This window comes from Odontesthes bonariensis, chromosome 23, assembly GCF_027942865.1.
Source record: "Odontesthes bonariensis isolate fOdoBon6 chromosome 23, fOdoBon6.hap1, whole genome shotgun sequence".
In the NCBI taxonomy this organism is placed as follows: Eukaryota; Metazoa; Chordata; class Actinopteri; order Atheriniformes; family Atherinopsidae; genus Odontesthes; species Odontesthes bonariensis.
The window spans coordinates 9222850-9246701 of NC_134528.1; the positions used below are offsets into that span (position 1 = coordinate 9222850).

At 41.0% G+C, this 23852-nt stretch overlaps 1 protein-coding gene across 1 annotated transcript in view; it reads right to left on the reverse strand.

The window, feature by feature from the left end:
• tbkbp1 (TBK1 binding protein 1) overlaps nt 1-23852 on the reverse strand; it is a 95063-nt gene that overhangs the window by 28917 nt on the left and 42294 nt on the right. Inside the window, exons 2-3 of the mRNA XM_075457406.1 lie at nt 20652-20912; nt 9807-9932 (exon numbers count right to left, since the gene is read on the reverse strand). Of these exons, the coding sequence (XP_075313521.1) occupies nt 9807-9932; nt 20652-20894 (369 nt within the window). The 5' untranslated portion in view covers nt 20895-20912. The remainder of the gene's footprint in view (nt 1-9806; nt 9933-20651; nt 20913-23852) is intronic.

Consider the following 23852-nt stretch of genomic DNA (forward strand, 5'->3'; position numbering starts at 1 on the left):
TGCTTCTTGAAAGCCTTGGAAAAGAGGGCAGAAGATTTCTTTTTTTCTGAGCTACATCTCTGTAAGAAGATGCATAAAGAAGCAAGGTTCTAAAATGTTCTCATACATTTTCACTTTAGTGTAGATACTGAAGGGGTGGGGGGTATATCTGTTGTGCAACGTCTGATTTACGGTGCAATTTTGTTGCTAATAGCTCTGTAGAAGTGGATGGAAACAAGACCATTAGAGACAACTCGACATGTCAGAGAAAAGATGAGATAAATGGTTTAGGGCTTCAGCTGCACACTGTTATACAATTATATAATTACAGAGGAAGAAAATGAGGAGTGGTAGATATTACAGCTTATTACGGCTCTTTAAAGCTACATATATAGCTTTAAAGCTTTAATTTTCAGCTTTTAAACATGGGTCCCATTCTTCCAATTTAACAGGAACAGAAGCCTTGAGAACCGCTCCGGTATCGAGCGAGAACGCTGTCCTCACTGCCTCCAATAATCAGTTTGAGACTCGTGTTTGCCATGAAAATCTCTTCTCTTAACACCTTTAACACCTTAAGGCGGGATTCAAAATAAAAACGGATACTATTATCGTTTCAGGGTGGGCAGGCCTGATGTTTTGAATTTGAAGCGACAATCTGGTGCCTCTGCTGCTTGAAAAAGTTCAAGTGCTTACGAGGAAGTTGATGTTCTAGCTTGATCTCTGAGGGCCAGGTTCTTGAATAGCCCAAAACCTCCAGTTCTTTTTCCTTTATGAGCAACAAACAAAGAAAACTGACAAAGACTGAAAAGCACAGACGAGGCAGACCTTTGTCCACTTTGACTTCTGTCTTTTCCACAGCAGAGCAAAGGTAAAGAAACAACACAACACTACCACAACTGAGACCAGCCCACAGCTCAGACTGTTCCACATCGTTCCTATGAATCCCTTGCAGATCTGACGCTGTGACGCTTTGCGGTAAGACGTGTTGCATCACTTCCTGTTACCTTGCTTGTGCACTGTGAAATTTCTTGCTCCGCTTGGACTACTGATAATCACTTTATTTCGATCTATAACTTACACAATTTTGCATAGTTAAACTCTATAGCTTACCGTTCTGTTCTAACACACTCCTACAGATCTTTATTCTCACTTTTTAGCGGTGTGTCTGGTTCTCTAGCGTAGCATGGCTACCGGTTCTCTTCCTCCTTCTCCTGCTTTCACCTGCTCTGTGTGTCAGATGTTTAGTTACTCCTTTGCCTCCTTTAGCGATAACGGTACATGTAACAAATGTAGTCTTTTTGTAGTTTTGGAGGCGAGGTTATCTGAATTGGAAGCTCGGCTCTGCACTGTTGAAAATCAACCGATAGCGAGCCAGGTCCCTTTTGCCAGTGTGGAGCCACCTAGCGTAGCTAGCTCAATTAGCCTCCCCCTAGCAGAACCTGAGCAGCCAGGATTACAACGTGGCTGGGTGACTGTCAGGAAGAGTGTTGGATCCGATTCTTTATATTGGAAGCCCAAGAACCAGTTGGAGCAGTCTTAAGTTAAACAAAGTATATATTGGAGGTCACAGGTCAAGTATCAGCGCTGGACTTGGAGAGACAGAGTTCTCGCATGAAATCCGTCCGACCAAGCCCCGAGATCTGGAAACATTTCATATTTATGTTCACCCTTATCTCAGAGGTTGTACCTACATTTGACGACGCATCATTGAATATTTACTCATGCTGTGAGCAGGCCATCCACCGTCTTTGTCATGTTCTTTGGATGTGATAAGCGATGTGTGTGTGTGAGTGTTGTTTCAGGCGTGCATCTACTGTACCAGACCTATCTGTCCTAAGATCTGACCCAGTTATTTTATCCCGCTACGTCATCTTAAAGTGTTGGACATACATTTGCGTTGTATGAGCAGAGTGTAACGTACAAACTAGGAACATAGATTATCTAGAGAACTACAGAATATGAATACATAAAGTCTAAGAATAAAGCCAATTTATAACAAAGAGCCATAGCTCTAAAGTCAAGCCCGTTGTTCACCATCGACCTGTCCACGCTTCAAACAGATTTTCCCCACTCAGCGACACACCCGCTGAGGAAAAAACCCTGGTAATTGGCAGCTCCATAGTCAGAAACGTGGCATTAGAGACACCAGCGGCCATAGTCAAATGCATTCCAGGGGCCAGAGCGGGCGACATAGAATCCTATTTAAAACTGCTGGCTAAGGATAAACGTAAATATGGTAAAATAGTTATTCACGTCGGCGTTAATGACACCCGGTTACGCCAATCGGAGGTCACTAAAATTAATGTTGCATCGGTGTGTAATTTTGCCAAAACAATGTCGGACTCCGTAGTTTTCTCTGGACCCCTGCCAAATCTGACCAGTGATGACATGTTTAGCCGCATGTCGTCCTACAATCGCTGGTTGTCTAGATGGTGTCCAGCAAACAACGTGGGCTACATAGATAATTGGCAATCTTTCTGGAGAAAACCTGGTCTGATGAGGAGAGACGGCATCCATCCCACTTTGGAAGGAGCAGCTCTCATTTCTAGAAATATGGATAAATTTATTTGCCACCCTAAAACATGACAACCCAGGGTTAAGACCAGGATGCAGAGTTGTAGTCTTACACACTTCTCTGCAGCTTCCCACCTGCTGCTACCCACCCAATCGATTAACACAAAAGGAGCAAATCCTCTTGTGCAAAAAGAAATTATTAAAACAAAAACTTTAACTGAACAAAAACATCAAACTATTAAATGTGGTCTGCTGAATATCAGATCTCTCCTTTCGAAGTCTCTGTTAGTGAATGAGTTGATTTGTGATCATCACATTGATATATTTTGTCTTACAGAAACCTGGCTGCAGCAGGAGGATCATGTTAGCATTAATGAATCAACTCCCTCTGACTGTTTAAATGTTCACGTTCCTCGAACCACAGGCAGAGGAGGAGGAGTGGCAGCTATTTTCAGATCAGGGTTACTCATCAGTCCCAGACCCAAGATTAGTTTGAGCTCTTTTGAATCTCTGATTCTCAGTTTTTCCCACGCAAAGTGGAAATCCCAGAAACCTCTTGTGTTTGTTGTTGTGTATCGTCCACCTGGCCCTTATTCTGAGTTTCTGTCTGAATTCTCAGAGTTTTTATCCCAGTTAGTGCTGAGTACAGATAAAGTCATTGTAGTGGGTGACTTTAATATTCATGTAGATGTTGAAAATGACAGCCTGAATATGAACTTTAATTCTATATTGGACTCTATTGGATTTTCTCAGAGTGTACACAGACCGACTCACTGCCTTAATCACACCCTTGATCTTGTTCTGACTTAAGGCATTGAGAGTGAACAGTTAACAGTGTTCCCTCATAACCCTGTCTTATCTGACCATTTTCTGATAACCTTTGAGTTTACATTACTTGACTATACAGTTTCTGAGAAGAAATTTACGTATAGAAGGTGTCTATCAGAGGATGCTGTAACCAGATTTAAAGAATTAATTCCATCATCCTTTTCTTCACTGCCATGTGCAGATATGACAGAGGACGACTACCTAAACTTTACTCCAGCAGCACTTGACTCTCTTGTTGACAGCACTATAGTTTCAATGCGTACAGCACTGGACAATGTTGCCCCTCTGAAAAAGAAGGTAATCAGTCAGAAGAGGTTGGCTCCTTGGTATAATTCACAGCTGCGTGCTTTAAAGCAGACTGCAAGAAAGCTGGAGAGACAGTGGCGTTCCTCTAATTTAGAAGAGTCTCAATTAGTCTGGAAAGATAGTTTAATAACGTATAAGAAAGCCCTTCGTAAAGCTAGAACTGCTTATTATTCATTATTGATAGAAGAGAATAAGAATAATCCCAGGTTTCTTTTCAGCACTGTAGCCAGTCTGACTAAGAGTCCGAGCTCTGCTGAGCCAGTTATTCCTTTAACTCTCAGCAGTGATGATTTCATGAGCTTCTTTATTAATAAAATTGTTTCTGTCAGAGAGAAGATTGATGGAGTCCTTCCCACTATTATCAGTGATGTATCATCAAGTACAGCAGCTTTAGAAGTATCTTTAGAACCTGATTTGTATTTAGACGGCTTCTGCCCAGTTGATCTCTCTGAACTAACAACAGCAATAGTCTCTTCTAAACCATCAACTTGTGTTTTAGACCCAATCCCAACCAGACTGTTCAAGGAGGTTTTCCCATTAATTGACACTTCCATATTGGATTTGATCAATCTGTCTTTGTTGACAGGATATGTACCTCAGACTTTTAAGGTTGCTGTAATTAAACCTTTACTTAAAAAACCTACTCTTGATTCAGAAGTGTTGGCTCATTATAGACCTATATCCAATCTTCCTTTTATGTCTAAAGTTCTTGAAAAAATAGCTGCAGCTCAGCTTTGTGATCACTTACATAGAAATAATCTGTTTGAAGAGTTTCAGTCAGGATTCAGAGTGCATCATAGCACAGAAACTGCACTGCTGAAAGTTACCAATGATCTCCTCTTAGCCTCAGATAGCGGACTTGTGTCTGTGCTTGTCCTGTTGGATCTCAGTGCAGCATTTGATACGGTCGATCACAGTATCTTATTACACAGACTTGAACATGTTATTGGGATTAAAGGAACTGCATTAGGCTGGTTTAAGTCATATTTATCTGATAGATTTCAGTTTGTTCTTGTAAATGAAGAATCTTCCTCACACACCAGAGTAAGTCATGGAGTTCCCCAGGGTTCTGTGCTTGGACCGATTCTTTTCACTTTATACATGCTTCCATTAGGTAACATTATTAGACAGCATGGCATAAATTTCCATTGCTATGCTGATGATACTCAGCTGTACTTATCTATAAAACCAGATGAACCCAATAGGTTGGTCAGACTACAAGCATGTCTTAAAGACATAAAGACCTGGATGACTCAGAACTGTCTGCTTCTAAATTCAGACAAAACTGAAGTTGTTATCTTTGGACCTGAGCGTTTCAGGGAGAAATTGTCTAGCTATATAGTTACTCTAGATGGTATTTCCTTGGCTTCTAGTTCTACAGTGAGGAACCTTGGAGTTATTTTTGACCAGAACTTATCATTTGACTCGCATATAAAACAGGTTTCTAGGACTGCCTTCTTTCACCTTCGTAATATTGTTAAAATCAGGAACATCTTGTCTCAGAGTGATGCAGAAAAACTAATTCATGCATTTGTTATTCAAGATTGGACTACTGTAATTCTTTATTATTGGGCTGTCCAACATATTCTCTGAAAAGCCTTCAGTTGATCCAAAATGCTGCAGCCAGAGTTTTGATGAGAACTAGCAGGAGAGATCATATTTCTCCAGTTTTAGCTTCTCTTCATTGGCTCCCTGTTAAATTCAGAATAGAATTTAAGATTCTTCTCCTTACATATAAAGCTCTTAATGACCGAGCTCCATCATATCTTAAAGATCTCATTGTAAGATATTTTCCTAACAGAGCACTTCGTTCCCAAACTGCAGGTTTACTTGAGGTTCCCAGAGTTTCTAAAAGTAGAATGGGAGGCAGAGCCTTCAGTTATCAGGCCCCTCTATTGTGGAATAAGCTGCCAGTAAATGTCCGGGAAGCAGACACCCTTTCCACTTTTAAAGCTGCAGTCTGCAACTCTTTTTCAAGCATAATGCCTGGAACTGTCCGGGGATTCTGAAAGTAGTACATTAAATACCCCAATACAAAAAAAATGAGTTCTCTAGGTCCCCTATATGTCCCGCTAGGTCCCTCCAAAGCCAGCAGGTTTGTTTACAAAATTGCAGACCGGACCGGTAAGAGGTAACCAATCAGGTTACGAGCTGAGCTCTGCTGCCTGTCAATCACCGATGTGCACGCGCGATACAAGGTAGGCTCGTCCCCACGCTTATTTATCTACACTATTGAACTTCATTACGGGCTAGTCTACTTACTGTGTCTTCCATGATCGCAAATGACAGGTGAGTTGATGAATGAGGAGTCGTGTACGCGCATCTGGCATGCATGTAGACGTGCACGAGTTCTCATGTGTTTTGATGGGGCGGGACAGGAAGTTGAATAACTTTTTATTTTTCGGTTAAAAAATAAGCATTTCTTGCATTTTGCGACTACGGAGGTCACCGTTTTCAACTTCAAGCGTTCTGATAGATCATGTAAACTCTTAAAATGCCAAAAATTAGGACTTTACGTATGACAACAACACATCCTGCAGACTGCAGCTTTAAGACCAGGCTTAAAACTTTCCTTATTTATAAAGCTTATAGTTAGGTCTGTTGAATCTGATAGTTTGTCTGCTAGTGTGTCTTGTTCTGCCTCCACCTCTGGCACCCTCTATACTTTCATTACCCCCTACCCGAACCAGGGTTTGAATCCCATTCCCGCTTATCTTACCTCTTTTATTTCTCCCCCTACCCGAACCAGGGTTTGCATCCCCACCCCGCTGTGACTGGTGTGCAGTTGGTGAGAGGCTGAGGTAGCTTGTGGCTGTAAAAAGATGGTTGTTGTGGTGTGAGGAGCAGATCTATATAGGGAGTATAGGGAATTACTCACTGAGTCTGGTCCTTTATTTTATTATTTATTTTTTCGTTAGCACAAGTTTCTTGTGTTTACCTTGAATAGGGATGGCTCAGGTAATCCTGAAACATCCCATAGTTAAGCTGCTATAGGCCTAGACTGCTGGGGGGCCTCATCTGTCACACCTTTCCTCACTTTACTCTCTTTATGTATATGTGATATTATTGTGGTCATTAACTCGTGTTTCCCTGTTCCAACGGGTATCCTTTGAATGGTGTTACAGTGCTGCCGCCGCTGCGGCCCTCCCCCCTCCCCCCCTTTCTGTCTTCTCAAACCCCAGCTGGTCGAGGCGGATGGCCACCCTTCCTGAGTCTGGTTCTGCCAGAGGTTTCTTCCTGTTAAAAGGGAGTCGTTTCTCTCCACAGTCGCCTCAGGCACGCTCAGGCCGGGAGATTGGGCCGAAAAACAAAAGGTTTTCAGTGCAATCTGTTGGTTTTCTTAGCTAGGAAATTGTTTTTGAATTGGCAATATATGAACGAATTGGATTATTTTATGAATTATGATTATTATTAATTAATTGAATTCCAATTGACTTGAATTGGACTTACTATCTAAGTTCCTTGAGATGACATTTGTTGTATTTGGCGCTATATAAATAAAAATGAATTGAATTGAATTGAATTGAATCTTTCTGAGACTAACTAAGAGGCAGCAAAACACTTCACCGTGCAGATGTGTGCTTGTGAGGCACCGAACAAGAGCATGCACGGTGTTCTGATTCCAAACATGGATAAAAATCCCTGTTAGACACTAAATGTTTCAAACATTAGATTCCCACAGACCCTGAATTCTTACTTCATAATGGTGTTTCTAAACATGTTTGTTCACTGGAAGTTTTAAAAAAGCAAATGTTTTGAAGCAGAGATGGGACCAAGTCACACGTGCAAGTCTCAAGTAAGTCCCAAGTAATTTTTTTCTTGGCCAAATCAAGTCAAGTCAAGTCCTGTAATAGGTCAAGTCAAAGTCAAGTCACCTTATTATTGCAATTTTATCTTAATAAAGTGAAAAGACAAGATATAAGTAACTGTCAGTAAACATCATTGGCCAATGTGTCCAACCTGTAGCCTGACTACGTCATACTCACGATTCTAGTCAGAATGTGAGTCTGATGCTGCTCAATAGAGTTTTGAGTATGGGGCGTGTTTCAACCGAACCAGGAAAAAAAATGACTCTTCGCTCAATTGGATAGACCTACAACCAATCAGAGCAACGTAGTATGTGACGTAGATTAAGCAACACACACTTGTTGTAGGAAGGACGACAAAAACATCTTTTCTATCGATAACAGCCTTTATCGTGTTCCTCTGTTCGTTTTTCAAAATGAACGCAATGTGGAGATCCTGTAGAACAGACTCGATGGCAGAATCTACACACCCTAGCTCTCCAGCGGCAGCCATGTTCAGCTCTTTAGTGACGTAGTCGATAATGTCTCTGTTGATCATCTGTCCATCATCGTATAAAGTCCGCCCTGGCAATCTGATTGGGTCGACCGATTCTTGGTCGGGCATAATGATTTCCCAACTGAGCAGAGCCAGACCGAACTTCCCGACCAAAACTTTTATGGGCGGGGCTAAGTTCGGCTGGCACCCAGGCTATCCAACCTGTATCATATCAAGCTAACGTTGGCTAACTACCGACTAGGCTAACAGGATAATATTAGCTAATTTGACAAGCACTTACTGGTCAGAATGGATCTTCAAATGACGAACAAAGTTCAAAGTTGTCGTCTGGCTGTCTGAGATGTTGATGCCGCATGTCTTGCACTGTGCTGTTCGTCTTTTGCCGTCAAAATGGTAATTACGAAAGCCGAAGACAACGACTCTCGGTCCCCCTCCCGCTGACATGTTGATGCATATCTGATATGAGTTTATTCTCTCCAATAAACACTAAGGTATGTAGAGAGGGCATGACTGATTGACAGGGTGGTGATCCAATCATGACGCCATTCTCAGCCTGCGCTCCTACCGGGTAATCCATATTATTTTTTTAATTAATTTATTAATTTTATATTCAAACTGAAAACATGAACTGAATAACACTCAAGTCAAGTCAAGTGCCGAGTCTTTAACTTCCAAGTCCGAGTCGAGTCTCAAGTCTTTTATTTTTTGTCAAGTCAAGTCACAAGTCATCAAAACAGCGACTCGAGTCCAAGTCACAGTGACTTGAGTCCCCATCTCTGTTTTGAAGATTTTCAAGCTTAAAACACATTTTCTTATCAATATGGCGTCTCCTAAAACTTGTGAACTTTAATGAATTGCAAAAACTTTTCTCACAAAGTTGGGTGAGCTATTTTTGCTTTGCTTTGTGGGATTTCTTTGCAGCCATTTTGCAGGTTATAACATTTTTGATTGTTCCAAAAAGCTAGAAAATAGGGGCCAAAGTTTGAAATCGTAACAATTTTACATCAGTTCTCGAATATAGCAATAATTGAGGTTATTTTGATTTGTTCGTCACCCTGTGCCAAAAGAAAGTATATCGAGATGCAAATTGCACCATATTAAGATATGAAAGAAGCTGTTCCGTTCAACTCTAAGCTCTCTAACTTTCTCTGCTTCTTCTCGTGAGGCACCACTTCTCTGCAAGAATAAGGCTAAGGATGTGTGTCTATGAGGGGGGATCCCGCTCTGTGGCTCCTGTCCCAACAGAGCATGCTCAGTGAGCCATGGCAACATTTCATCACTCTTAATGCCAGGAGTCAGACCCCCATGACCTTCAGAGTCCCCAAACCGTTCTTTTCCCCACTGCTGCTACCAGATTTACCATTTGCCTTCATGTGCCAGTCGTCCCTCATTTCCCCCATGCTCATATTCAACCAGTCCTAGAAATACAAGAGTTACAGATGAGGAGAAAAGGATACCAAAACACGACGCTCTCCTCATCTCCTTCAGTCTGTTGTACACGTTCAGCAAAACACTTTTCACTGTACTTGTAAAAAGTAAAACATCAGCATGAAACTCACATGTCACGTTGATTCTTGGACAGTTTATTAGAAACAGCCAGATGTGGTAATTCTGCCCAGACAGCAGACTTTCCTTCCTAATTAGCTCTGTCCACTACGGCTGGCCTCAATTCAGGTCTAATTAAATTTATTCCCATGAAGGACGGGATTTCCACCGGATTGAAGCTCTGAGAAAACCCTTTGGTTTTATCATATAATTAAACAAAGAAAATGTGTATTAAACTGTGTTTTTCTTCATGCATTTCACATGTCCTGTCTGTTCTGTGCTGTCTGTTATGTCGTCTCCCCCTCAGCCGGGTTTCGTCTTCATCATCTTACCTCGTGGGTCAGGACGTTGACTCTCTGCTGCAGGTTGCCATTTTCTGACTGCAGCAGCACCGTCTCCTTACTCTCAAAGGAGCAGTAGGAGTTGGTGTCCTCGCCAAATTCGCTGATCATAGGGAACTGCAGAAAGACGACAATTCAGAGAGAGACAGATTAAGAAAAAGCAAAAACTATTTATACCGTTTTGCTTATTTCTCATTTTTGTTTTGGTGCTGTTTTTCGTGGTTTCATGCTGGAATCATAAAAGATTAATATCAACTGCAACTTCTTTAGCTCACGTCACACTTCAGCTAGATTCAGTTTTTTCACTGCCTCTCAACTAATTTGTGAAGTTGCTCCAATTACAGTTTGTAATTTCATTTTAGTTAATGGAATATAAGGACAAGGATAAAGCTTTGTTGGTCTGTTAAATGTCTCAGGGGGAAAAAAACTGGAGGACGATAAAATGCTTTTTTTTAAATGACACTCATGAACCTGAAGTGGGTTCCACAATATCCACTGTAGAATGTTATGTCATGATATCACTGACGTGAGGACATTAAAATGAATCATGTGGTCCTTACCAGGTCTTAAAATCTCAGATTAGCAACAACACATGACATTACAGCATTACACTGTGCACAAAATGCAGAAACAGTGAGTTAAAAACTAACTCCACATTATCCAACAGCTTGTAGAACCACCTTTAGCACCAATAAATTGCAGTAATGGTTTCCTGTATGATGTTAGGAATCTCTCACACGGTTGTGGAGGGATTTTGGCCCACTCTTCTTTCTTTTGGGATCATTTTCCTGCTGATGAGCCAGTTTCAGCCCAGCTTTAGCCTCACATCTGACTCCAGAACACTTTGGTATCCAGAGGAGGCCACGGTGGACTCAATGGCTGCAAGGTGCCCAGGTCCTGTGGCTGCAGAACCAGCCCAGATCATCAGCCCTCCACCACTGTGCTTGACAGCTGGTGTGAGGTGTTTGTGCTGATATGCTGTGTTTGGTTTCCTCCAAACGTGCTGCTGTGCATTATGAGCAAACATCTCCACTTTGGTCTGGTCTGTCCAAAGGACATTGATCCAGAAGTCTTGTGGTTTGTTCAGATGCAGCTTTGCAAACCTAAGCTGTGCTGCCATGTTCTTTTTAGAGAGAAGAGGCTTTCTGCTGCAGCCCTTCCAAACAAGCCATACTTCTTCAGTCTGTTTCTAACTGTGCTGTCATGAACTTTAACCTTTAACATGCTAACTGAAGCCTGCAGAGTCTGAGGTGTAGCTCTTGGGTTTTTGACCTTTGTTGTGACCTTGCTGGGACGTCCACTCCTGGGAAGATTGACAGCTGTCCTGAATGAATAATCTTTCTCTCTGTAGAAAGATATGACTCCAGAATATCTTCAAAATACAAATATACTCATGTGTATATAACTTTTTAGTCTCCAGACTTAGCTAAAACGACTAGTAGATGTACTTCTTTGCTAAATATATTTAAGTAGGGGTTAATAGTTCATTTGTTTGGCACTTATTCCAGCAGTGCAGCAGCACTCATTTACTCATCTAATGAGTATTTCCCCCCCGAGCAGAAGGGTGCATATGAAAACGACTCAAAATAAATCATTGTGTGTGTGTGTGTCTTCATGATAATGATGGAAAATGACACCCGGTGAAACAGTGTGGCTCACTGATGTGTTTGCAATAGTTTTTGACAACAAAGTAGCTCTGTTGCACAGAGGGAAGAGTTATATCAAGCTTTAAATATACAGACACAACTTGTTACTAGGATCAAGTCATTGTTGGTTTGTCTTTTAGGGAAATTTTGTTGACAAAAAAAAGTATACACATATATATATATATATGTGTATATATATATGTATATAAACCTTTAAGACACAGGGAGTTAGACTGTATTGTATGTGTTTATAATAAAAAGTAGCAGAGATGGAATAATGAAGCAACAGCATTGTGTTTAAAACATTGATAATAGGCATTAATAACTGCTTTATATACAGCCCCATTTATTCTTACTTATTGTGCAATCATAACCGTAGACTATGAGTTTGTAAGTGATGTTAAAACCTGTCAGTTTGTTTGGTTATAATACCAAACTGTGGCTGTTGATGGAAACATACTGGTTACATAACTCCATGTCGCTCAACCTAAATAATCACATTTACATTTAGAGTGAGCACCAGAAGTATGGAGGGCTTTTCATCTTCTGAGAGAAGTCATTACGTTGCTGATGCAATGCCTATTTGAGGAGCAAACAACCCTTTTCCATTTAGCAGAGCACCTCTCTCCGCTCAGTTTAACTGTAAATGTGGTAAACATGTGCAGTCACCCCCCCACCCCCCTAGGGCCCAAGTACTCTCACACTGCCGAGCATCAGGAACCCTGAGGTGGAGGACAACCTCGCTTCCACACATGCTCACAGAAGCAAGCGAGCGCTTCCATCTTCACCATTAGAGCAGCTGCAACTTCTCCTAAAAAGTCCAAACTTTGTTTCTTTTTTAGCTTGGAAGCTGAACCTCGAGGCCAGTTCCAGCGGTGCCCTTATGATGTAATTTTGTGTATCCTTAAAATGCCTTGATGTATGAATCGTTAACTCCAGGCCAAGAATATTTTTAAATGTTTTCTAAGGAGATTTAGTGGAGAAAAATGTAAATATCCCCTTAAGGCCTATTGTCGAATATATGCTACAAACCGTAGCCAGAGTAACCGTTGACTCCAAATTGACCAGGATGCCTGTTGTCGCAAATTTGCAACATACCAAAAATTCTATTTATTTTTTGTGCAAAAGTGAAATTAATAATCTCAGCATTATTTACCATCTACTTAAAGGCTAAAACACACACAAAACATTTTTTTTTATATACAGCTATATAAATTCAGGCGTTAAGGGGATATATATATACTGTACATATTAGAGATTCACCGCTACCACATTTTTTTAAACTGAGTACAAGTACTTACCTTTTAATTCCCAAATCTGAAGCTTGAGTTTCAAAACTTAATCACATTTTAACTACTGATTTTATCTGATTCTATCTATTGTTCTTATTTCTTTCTTTTTTGTTTAAAATTTAAATCATGTTTTTTTTTCTACTGTTTTAATGTCTCTGTAAAGCACTTTGAATCGCCTTGTAGTTGAATTGTGCTGTACAGATAAACTTGCCTAGCCTTGCCTTACTATTTGCCAATATCGAATATCGATATGAGTACTAATCAAGGCCATTACAGTTCTTACAATTAAACACATTTTATTTTTTCTTTAGGCATATTCAACCCAAATACAACTACACTTTGTGCATTTTAGTCATATAAAACACATTGCAGGAAAATGAAGCTCCTGTCACACTGGTATCTGTTCTGTAGTATCGGAACACTTTAATGAATACTGAGTACGAGTACACGCATGTGGTATCGGTACCAACTTTGTGCATCCCTTATATATATATTTTAAAAATAAAAAAGAATGAATAATTGATAACAATAAGGAGAGTTGGGGCATATTTAGTAGGATTTTTGTGCAATTATGTGTTTTGACTCAGTGGGAAATAATCTATAATTTTGTAATTGGCTAACGACTGGAGTCGGGTCAAAAACTAAAAATAGTAACATGTTGCATCCAGCTATGCACAGGTGTGACAGCTTCCTTTCCAAATGGCCAACATCTGCACCTGTGCTTCTAAAATCAACACCTGTCTCTCTGGGAAAAGGCCCTGAACAAACCACTGCTTGTGAGTAATTCAACAGCAGTTTGGCAGCCCGAAGCCTCGAATAACAGCTGCTCGCTGAAAGGATGCAGGAGTTCTGCTTCTCCGCTCTCGACAAGACGAACTACATTTCCAGCTATTTGAAATTCTTCAAATCTCCCGTTTATGTTACAACTAGGGCTGGGCAACGATTAAAATTTTTAATCTAATTAATCACATGATTTCCCTGATTAATCACGATTAATCGCATTTGTACGCAAAATCCAAAAATGAATTTAAAAGTAGTGTTTAGCTTTTAGCATTTAGCATTATTTTAAATGTGCTGCCATATAAATGAAAGTGCCATAACATTTGTAGTGCAAACACTTTTAACATCAGCATCTTTCTGTAGTTTTTATGTAGAAGCCTCGCTCCACTGTCTGTTTCCTTGAATGACTTGCTGCTATCAGTTGTGTGTTTTGCCTTTAAGTGATATTTTAGACTGGAACTACTACGCTGAGAAGACAATTCAACTTGGCAGTGTTTACAGACGACTTTGGTTCTGTCGACTCCGCTGCCTGGAAGAACTTTAAAATGAAAAAGGCCGAGTAAAAGTTCCGTACCCCTCTCCATGTTTGGTGGATCCGCCGATTACTTTCTTTTCCGGTTCCGCAGCAGACAGCAACAGACTTTTACAAAATAAAAGCCTGTGAGCAACAGACTTTTACAAAAATAAAATAAAAAATAAAACAGGGGTGGTCTGTGGCGTAGTGGGTTGAGCAGGTGCCCCATGTACAGAGGCTATAGTCCTCGCTGCAGCTGGCCCCGGTTCGAGTCCCGCATCGGACGGCCCTGTGCTGCGTGTCGTTCCCCCTCTCTCTGCCCCCTGCTTCCTGTCTCTCTGAACTTTCCTATCCATTAAAGCCACAAAAGCCCCCCAAATTTTTTTCTTTTTAATTTTTTTTATTAAAAAAAAAGAAAAAAACCTGCGTTAATGTGTGATCAAATATTTATCAGTGTTAGATAATTAACGAGTTAACGCAATAATAACTAGTTAACTCGCCCAGCCCTAGTTACAACCCCTCCCAAAAAAACTCAACAAAACGCATAAAAAACATTCTTAGCACAGACATTTACCTCTTGACGGACAAGACTGAAAGTTCCCCTGCAAAGCGTAGCCCGAGCCGACCGCCAAATGACAACAATTAACCCGAACCTTTAAGAAAAGATCTTTCTGAGTATTTCAATTACAACAGCTTCTTCAATAAGTTTTTTTCTTCTCTTCTTACACCAAGAAAATAAGAACTAAGCTGCTCTTTGTCCAGTTTAGCTCATTGAAAAATGGACCGGAGGTAAAAAATAAACATCAGAAGTTGAAGGAAAAGGGGCTGCATAACAGCGTCATTGCTTTATAATTCCTTGAAAAAGCAGAACACCAAAGACTAATGATGGAAATAATATCCAAGCTTGTATTTATTCTCTCTAATCCTTCCATGTTCCTAATTTCTACAATTCATTTCTCCCCTGCACTTAACATCATTATCTCCTCTTACTCCCTCATTTCGGTCTTTTTTTGTCTCTGCCAGCACATTTCTCCGCCCATGTAGCTCTTTCTTTCAACTTCTTTTCCCATTTTTCCAAATTTTCTGTCCTCCCACGCTCTTCCTTTAAGCTCTTCTGCCCCCCCCTTTTCAATCAGTGTGCCGATCCAGCTCCTACTCGGAGGCAGACTTCCGCTTCACCTGCTTTCTCATCCGACCAAAAAAAATCTCGTTTCCACCAACAAACTTGCAGGTCTGTCAATGCAGAAATGTTTATGGTGACACACTTCATCTTAATAATGGAGCTTTAAGCCAAATAGCTCAGCTCATATTCTGATGATTCAAGTGAGATGCTGAGTAAACATCTAATCTGAAAAGTTTTAAATAGCCCACTGCCTTTGCAAACCTTTTTAGCTAATCTGCGGCGTGGTTTTTGAGGGCGGTTTATGAGAGGCTAAAAGGCCAACTAAAGGCAGGGTGTATGCTTAAATAAACACTCATCATGTAGGTAACAATATCCAAAGGTGAATTTATAGTGTGTTTGTTTCAGACTCAGAGGAAGAATGAAGGAATCTGCTTCAATGCCTTTGTGCTGTTAAACTAAACTCATCTCAGCAGATTAGAACCTACTAGGGCCGGCACGGTATATGTATTCGTACCGAACCGTCATGGTAGGGGGGTCACGGTTCGGTACGCGCATTGCCACGCAGAATACACACGGTACGGAAGTTTAATATTGATCTGAACGCGGAACTGTTATTTAGCAAGAGTTTCCTTCAGGACCCATTTAAACACTGCCACATGCAAGCTCTGATTGGTCCGTAGAGATATACGCTTTCGGACAGAGTAGTTATAAGAACGCAGTTATCAGAACTGTCCTACTCGAATTTCGTTCTGATAACTGTCCTTCCCCAGTGGAACTGTTTCAGTCTGCATTCGCACGAGTCGGGACCAGGTCGGGACTGATGCGCCGCGCGCAGCCGTCTGCGTTTGTGACGTGTTACGTTAGCCGTTTAGCGCCACATTCAACAACAAAACAAAACAAAACCGGTAAAAGTAAGGAGAGAAGAAAAAAACACCACCAAGAAGCTAACATGGAGAACGGGGAGGCCACCGTGTTCATGTTCTGCATGATGGTGATATTAATCATGGACGACCACATCAGGCGTCTAATATCGAGGCTGGAAGAGCTCAGAGAGAGTCAGGATCAAGCGCAGGCGATACTTCTTCGTTTCATGAAGGAAGAAAGGAGAGCAGCGCGCCACAGACAAAGGAGACAAGTTTAACTTATTAAACATGCGCAGGTTCTGTCTGTGTGGTATGATGAAACATTTCAGCCGTGATAGCATGACAAGGGGCGTAGCTACCGACCACCACACACCTCTGTCAGATGCGTTCTATAGAACCATGAAAAGACCCGACCAATTACGTCTCCCAAATGTATTACAACAACCCCTGGATACGAATACATGCAGAGCAAAAAAAATTACCAAAGCAATTGGAATTTACATCGCATCTGCTATGCGCCCATATTCCACTGTAGAAGAGGCAGGATTCAGATATCTATTACATGTGCTCGAACCTCGCTACATGCCTCCTTCGGCACTGTACCGAAAATGTACCGAACCGTAGGGTCCAAACCGAGGTACGTACCGAACCGTGAGTTTTTTGTACCATTCCACCCCTAGAACCTACGGAAAGAGGTTTGTGATCAGGTTCTAGCGTGGTTGCTGATGACGTTACGGTTTCGTGCCTGTCACGTCCATGAACTAAAAACATGGGGTTTTCCCCATGTTTTTAGTTTTATGTTTTATCATGTGTTAGGTTGTTTCATGTCTTGGTTTTTGAGTTCATGATTAGTTTTAGTTTTGCCATTGTTTTTCCCTCACTTCCCATGTTCAGTTCATTAGTTTCACTCACGTCACCTGCATTCATTGTCCCCAGCTGCACTCATTTTTCAATCACTCCCAGTTTAGTATTTAGTTCCCAGGCTCCCCTTTCAGTTTGTGATTTCCTTTCCTTGAATTCACCATCTCCCTTGGCTTGCCATGCCATGCCATGCCATGCCATGCCAAGTCTTTAGTTTTGTTTTTCTTGTCACAGTTATATCCATGTTTTTGATTCCACAGTTTAGTGTTGTCATCTGGCTCAGCCGCGCCTTTTGTTAACCTTGTGTTTGAATAATAAACCCAGTTTGCTTTACACCTCTGAAGTCCGCATCCGTGTCCTGCCAACACCCGCACCCTGACAGTGCCGGCCATTTATAGTGGCGCGAGTCGATGCGTCAGTAGTTGCAATATTCTCTGTCACAGAGGTGTCGCTGCTACGTAAAGGTTATCGCTAACTACTCTACAACGACGAAAGTGGAGAAGAAAACAATGCCCCTGTCATCAATGATGCTGCTGCTTCGAACCTTGCCGGCGAAAAGGCGACGAAAGAGAAAGATTACTTAAATAATAGGTGAAATTTCAATAGGTGTGTTCTCACCATTATAGTCTGATATAGTACTTAGAATATTGCTATAGGACTTTTAAGTGTATTGTGTTCCCTTTTCTTTGTTTGTTTGTTAGTGTGCTTCAATGGACACACTCGGGAATTATTGTTACCTTTCAGGATGCAACAATAATAAAAATAATAGATCGGTTTTATATAGAGCTAATACTCAAAGCTGCTTCCAATGAATGAAATATGGAGCTAAATCAGTTTCAATATCCCCAAATGCGCAGAATAAGATTCACAAATGCGCAGGTCATTGCCATTTCTGCTGACCGCAGTGTCTGATGTTGAGCCGCACACCCACACACGGAGCTCACTGTTTCTATTTCTGTTGACAGTAAAACTGTTGAATTGGATCCGAGTCCCTGTTTTTCTTTCCCTCACAACGCAGAGGAAAAATGCACAGCGAAAGGCATGCCGGCTGCATCATATAGCGCAGTTTGAATGGCTTAATGTGATTGGCTTATGAGTAAATGGTCTCCCACGTTGTGTGCGTTCTTATGATTGGCTGAAACAAGGAAGATATCTGAATGGTTGCAGATCATTCCGTGTTAAAAAAAAAAAAATACATTTGTGGGTTGACGCAAGTCAGGGGAGCAAATGCAGCGAAGTCCACAGACCAGAAGCAGTTTGTAAATCAAGTTATATTTGTGTGTGCATCAGAAATACATTTGTGAATATTGAAACTGATTTAGCTCCATTATGAAACAACAGCAAATTCCTAAGCCTCGTATACACCCTTTGATTAGCTTTGGACTTTCATGTACTTGTAAGGTACAACGCCAACGTAATCAGGACGGCAGTTCCAGAGATTCTGTAATCAAAGGGCAGACTTCCAGTCCAAGCTTTGCTGTCATGCACCACTGGACTTATTTGTCTTCTGTTTCTGTGACATTCACACTGGAGACAAAGAATCACAACAGCCCATTGTTTCCACCAAAGGAACAGCAGGATCTTTTAGGACCCCTGCAGGACCTCGTTCAGGACTGCTTTCTATGGAGAAAAAAAAGTACTTGTTTTTTTGGCTCTGAAAAACATTCATTAAAGTCAGAAAAAGCATCTTATCAGTAAGTAGAAGAAAACTCTGGTAAATATTGTCATCAACTAAAAAAATTGTCATATACGAGCCTGATTGATCCGATCCTATGTCTGGAATAATCAATGCTATGTCTGTTATCATTGATGCTGCTGTTCTTTCTGCACTTCTGAGGTCCCAGCCATGCTGCCAAATGGAAATGACATAGAATACAAACAACTTCTATGATTGCATCAGCACAGAAGGATCAAACTTGTCATTTTTGTGTTGAAAGATTCCCCGGCTCAAACTTTCTCTAATATCAGAGATTCGCTTTGTCATTTATTAACATGACTCTCCAGATGGTTTGTTATACAGAATCATCTGGGAAGCCATTGTTGGAAACTGTTAAGAAAAAGGCTTTCGAAAAGCACTTGGCAGGAGATTGGAGGAACATAACGGATCAACAGAGTGGAGCCAACTGGTAAAATCAACCTCTTGCCAAAGCCAGTTTGGAAAAGAAGAAGAGCCTTCAATATTGTTCTTTATTCTGCTTTCAATTAAGGAATTCTCCACTTCTGGTATGATTATTGCTGGAAACTTCTACACTGACCTCTATAAGTGCTGCTGTTGTTGTCTGTGCTCACAGCTGAAAGTCATATCCTGTCTCACATGTTCTGAAACAACCGGGACCACAAACGCATATAGAGCCTGCAAGAACAACTATCCTGTGATATGTTAATCCAACAAATGACCTCACTCATCATTTATCCACACTTTTCTGACATTTTCTAACTAGTGCATGTGGACTTTATGAAGTTATTATGCTTCAGTGGTTCTGATTATGTTTGTGACGAGGGAAAAAAAATCAACATAATGGAAACTCTTACTGACCACAGATATTGATTAACTTTCCAAAGTGTGTTTGTAGCCCTCATGTTGTCAGCTTGAAAAGCCTCCCCAGATATTTCTAATGCCGCTCAATATCACTTTACTTTACTGTCATGTGAAAAAAAGGAAATTCTAAGGCTTTACTTATCAGGATATTAAACAAAAAAAGACATCTGGACTTTAACAAGGATTTAAAATGAGATAAATAAAGCTGCATGTGAGCACCAGCATATGGCACATGACAACTGGCTCATCAACATTGTCCTGTTGATGAGCCAGTTTCAGCCCAGCTTTAGCTGTCGGACAGACGGCCTCACATCTGACTCCAGAACACTTTGGTATCCAGAGGAGTTCATGGTGGACTCAGTGACTGCAAGGTGCCCAGGTCCTGTGGCTGCAGAACAAGCCCAGATCATCAGCCCTCCACCACCGTGCTTGACAGCTGGTGTGAGGTGTTTGTGCTGATATGCTGTGTTTGGTTTCCTCCAAACGTGCTGCTGTGCATTATGAGCAAACATCTCCACTTTGGTCTGGTCTGTCCAAAGGACATTGTTCCAGAAGTCTTGTGGTTTGTTCAGATGCAGCTTTGCAAACCTAAGCTGTGCTGCCATGTTCTTTTTAGAGAGAAGAGGCTTTCTCCTGCAGCCCTTCCAAACAAGCCATACTTGTTCAGTCTTTTTCTAACTGTGCTGTCATGAACTTTAACATTTAACATGCAAACTGAGGCCCGCAGAGTCTGAGATGTAGCTTTTAGGGTTTGGATTTATTAGATTTGACTTTGTTTTGTTGAATAAACTGTGAAATATGTTGTGTTGTTAATTTCAGATTGAAGTTAGTTCATTTTAAAACCTGTTAAGGACACAATGACTTTTTCTGGTGTCCTGCTAACCACAACCTTAAAATTGAAAAGGGTTTACACTCTACTTTTATGTAAAACTAGGAGGATTCCTTTGCTTTTGATTTATGTGTGTTGTCCCACTAGTCTGGGATCAAAGCCCTCTAAATTTGTTTTTCTTTTCACCTTTAAAATCTCACTTCTTCAATCAAAAAGACAAGGCCCAGGGAACAACCCTCTGCCTTATTCAAATGACTTCCAATAAATCAACAAAACAAACGAGGCTCATCTTTGTCTGTACTGGGGTTCTTCTATCTGATCCGAACAAGGACAAAAGCAACCGTGTTTAGTTTTCAAAAATGCTTAATATACGACTAAAATTCTTTCACCTTGATCTCATAGATCTTCAGCTTCCTCTTGATACTGGTGTTCTCTCGCTCCAGGCCGCCCAGCCTCGTCTTGATGTCCTGATAAGCAGTGATAAGGGCGAAGTGGGAGGCTGAGTAGATATCCTCCGGTGGAAGGGGCGAGGACCGCCACGCCATGCTGCCGCAGCCATCCTCTTTCAGGCCTCCCGCCTCGCCGCCTCCTCCCAGCAGCCCCAGCTCTCCTCCTCCAAACAGAGACTGCATCACTTAGAGAGCCTCAACCTGAAAGCAAACAACAGATGGTTATTTGCCCATTAATTATTAAATCTTTTTTTTCCATTCAATTAAATGTACTCTCCAAGAGTAGAAAAATTTCATGCAAGGAGAAGTCGGCAATCCGTCCTCCCACTACAGCCTCGAAAACATCGAGCAGTTGCTTGCATCTAACAAAAAAAGGACAAAACCATTTTCATCTGAGAGCAGTTGGACTCCTGGCACACAGAGTGTAAAATATTCAAAAGCAAAGTTGGTATAGCGAGACAAAGGAAGGAAGACTGAGGGATACATATTCAAGTGATATTCACAGGTGCAATCATCCAGTTTGAGACATTATCATAATGTTTACGAGAACACCGGTTTTGATTGTGGCTGGGAGATGTCATTTCCAACAAACGAAAAAAAACAGAGAGCACCCTGATTACTCTTCACTGCATGGGCGTCGCACCCGTGGGGGATGGGGATGTTTCGACACCCCCACTTTTACAGCAAGATGATTTCACCTTTTTGAATTTTCAATGACCAAATAAAGTTTTAACAAATCATAAAATGTGTTTTAAAGACTCTGTACCCTCTTTAGAATAATTCTATCCAGATTTGAGCAGTGTAACTATTGTAGTTTCCATACAGGATCTAGTTTAGGGCGATCAAAATGCAAAAAATGCAGTAAAATGGCTCTGTTCTGCATTTTCACAAATCAGAAAAAGGTTTCACAAATCCCAAACAAAGTTTTAACGAATTTATAGCCTCTTTAGAATAATTCCATCCAGATTTGAGCAGTCTAACTATTGTAGTTTCCATACAGGATCTAGTTTAGGGCGATCAAAATGCAAAAAATGCAGCGATATGGCTCTTCATGCCTATGAATTTAATTCGTGAATCGGAGGCTGGCGAATCGGATGCCAACTTCAGCGTTGTGTCTATGGGCTTGACGTGGCGCTCATGTGCCACCCCTGTAACACCCCCACATTTAAAATCACTGCTCCACCCCTGCTTCTCTGGTTCTAGTTTCAGAGGTAAGACGAAGCAAACTTTCAAGGCAACAGTAAGACATATATATAAACTTTATTACAGGCTCAAAGCCCAAAATGGAACCATTACAGTACAAACATCATTAATACAATACATTACACATTCATATATACATATACTAAAAAAGGGGAGCTAATGAAGGCACTCATACCAGTGTTCCCAGATCATAGACATGTACCTGACAGAGCTACGACTCGGATCAACTAATTGTGCAATAAGCTCATTTGTTGCACGTTCAAGCCTTCTCATGAACTTAAAAGTAAGATTTCTCAGCAGTACCATGAAAGTAGTAAGACCTAGATTGCAGAATAAACCACTTGCTCTAGTACTCCTTGATTTCTTTAGGAGAATCCTGAGACAATCATTATAAGCTACCTTCAGTTTCAGCAGACTCTCCTTCTTGTATCTAACCCAGAGTGGAGCTGTATAAAGAGGGGAGCAGTAAGTTCGAAACAGGTTAACTTTAACATCTGTAGTGCAGTGATGGAATTTTCTACCCAGCATGTTAGCTTGGACATATAGCACTCTCCTCTGTCTGCTCATGTCAGCGTCATCTTCCAGCGTATCAGTTAGGATGTGCCCCAGGTATTTTGTGACATTAGCTACTCCCAGCTCTTCTCCAGATAAATAGAAAGGAGGGAACTTAATTTTCAGATCATCCTTGGTTCTACAGATCATTACCACACTCTTTTTAGCATTATATTTAATATCAAACTCTAACCCATAGTCAGAACAGATATTGAGGAGCTGTTGGAACCCACTACTACTAGGAGATAGAATGGTAAGGTCATCGGCATATAAGAAATGATTAATCATCATATCACCAACCATACAACCTGTTTGACATGTGACCAATTGTCTTGACAGGTCATCCATATAAGCGTTGAATAAGGCAGGAGATAAAATCCCCCCCTGCCTTACCCCGTTGCTGACATTAAAAGGTGTTGAAAGGATGTTACCCCATTTCACCCGCACACTTTGGTTGGAGTACCAATAGGCTAAGATTCGTACCAAACTACTGGGGACTCCCCTTTGCTTAAGTTTATTGAACAGTTTAAAATGATTGACACGATCAAAAGCTCTAGAAGCATCACTAAATTCTATAATTATAGTACTGTAGAGCCCTGACTCCTATATGCCTCTACAATCTCTTTCAGTGCATAGATACACTGGTCAGTGCTATGCATAGTTTTAAAACCAAACTGATTGTCAGTGGTAGTTATGCAGTCACTTATACGGCCCAGTATTAGACTTTCAAGAACTTTTGAGATGATGCTAGCAAGGGCTATAGGTCTATAATTATCAATATGAAGATGCAAGTGTAGTGGATGCAAAAAGATGCTAATTTGCACTCGATGGCAAAGTAAGAAACCGAAATTAACAAACAAGCTGCCTTTTAATCTGACTCATTATGACTCCAAATTGTCAACGAGTTCTACAATCAAAATGACCACAAAGGCCATTTGTTCATGTCTTTAAATGCTAATTAAAGGGAGCATCCTCTAACTACCTCTTTGACAGGCAGCAGGACCCAAATTAGCATTTCCACATCAGAGCAACGGCACTCTAACTACGCGCTACACTTTAAATCATTGGTGCTTTCAACTACGGGGCCTTCAACATCCAAATATGACAACAGTTTTTTCCTCGTTGGGTTATTTTAGTCATAGTTGGGGCTAAAATACTGCTGTCACTTTTTATGGATGTCATTCTGCTGGTTGCCCTGGTGGCAAATTCAATGTAATAAAACTTTATCCACACTTGATTTCTCCATCTGATCATTTTTAACTTTTTTCAACCTTATTTGTGTCTTAATCCCTCCCAGTAGAGATGCGAGCAGAGGAGATGAGGAGGATAGATAAGACGATGGTGGAGGTGGCAGGCGTTTAAAAACACGAGACATTTTACCTCAGA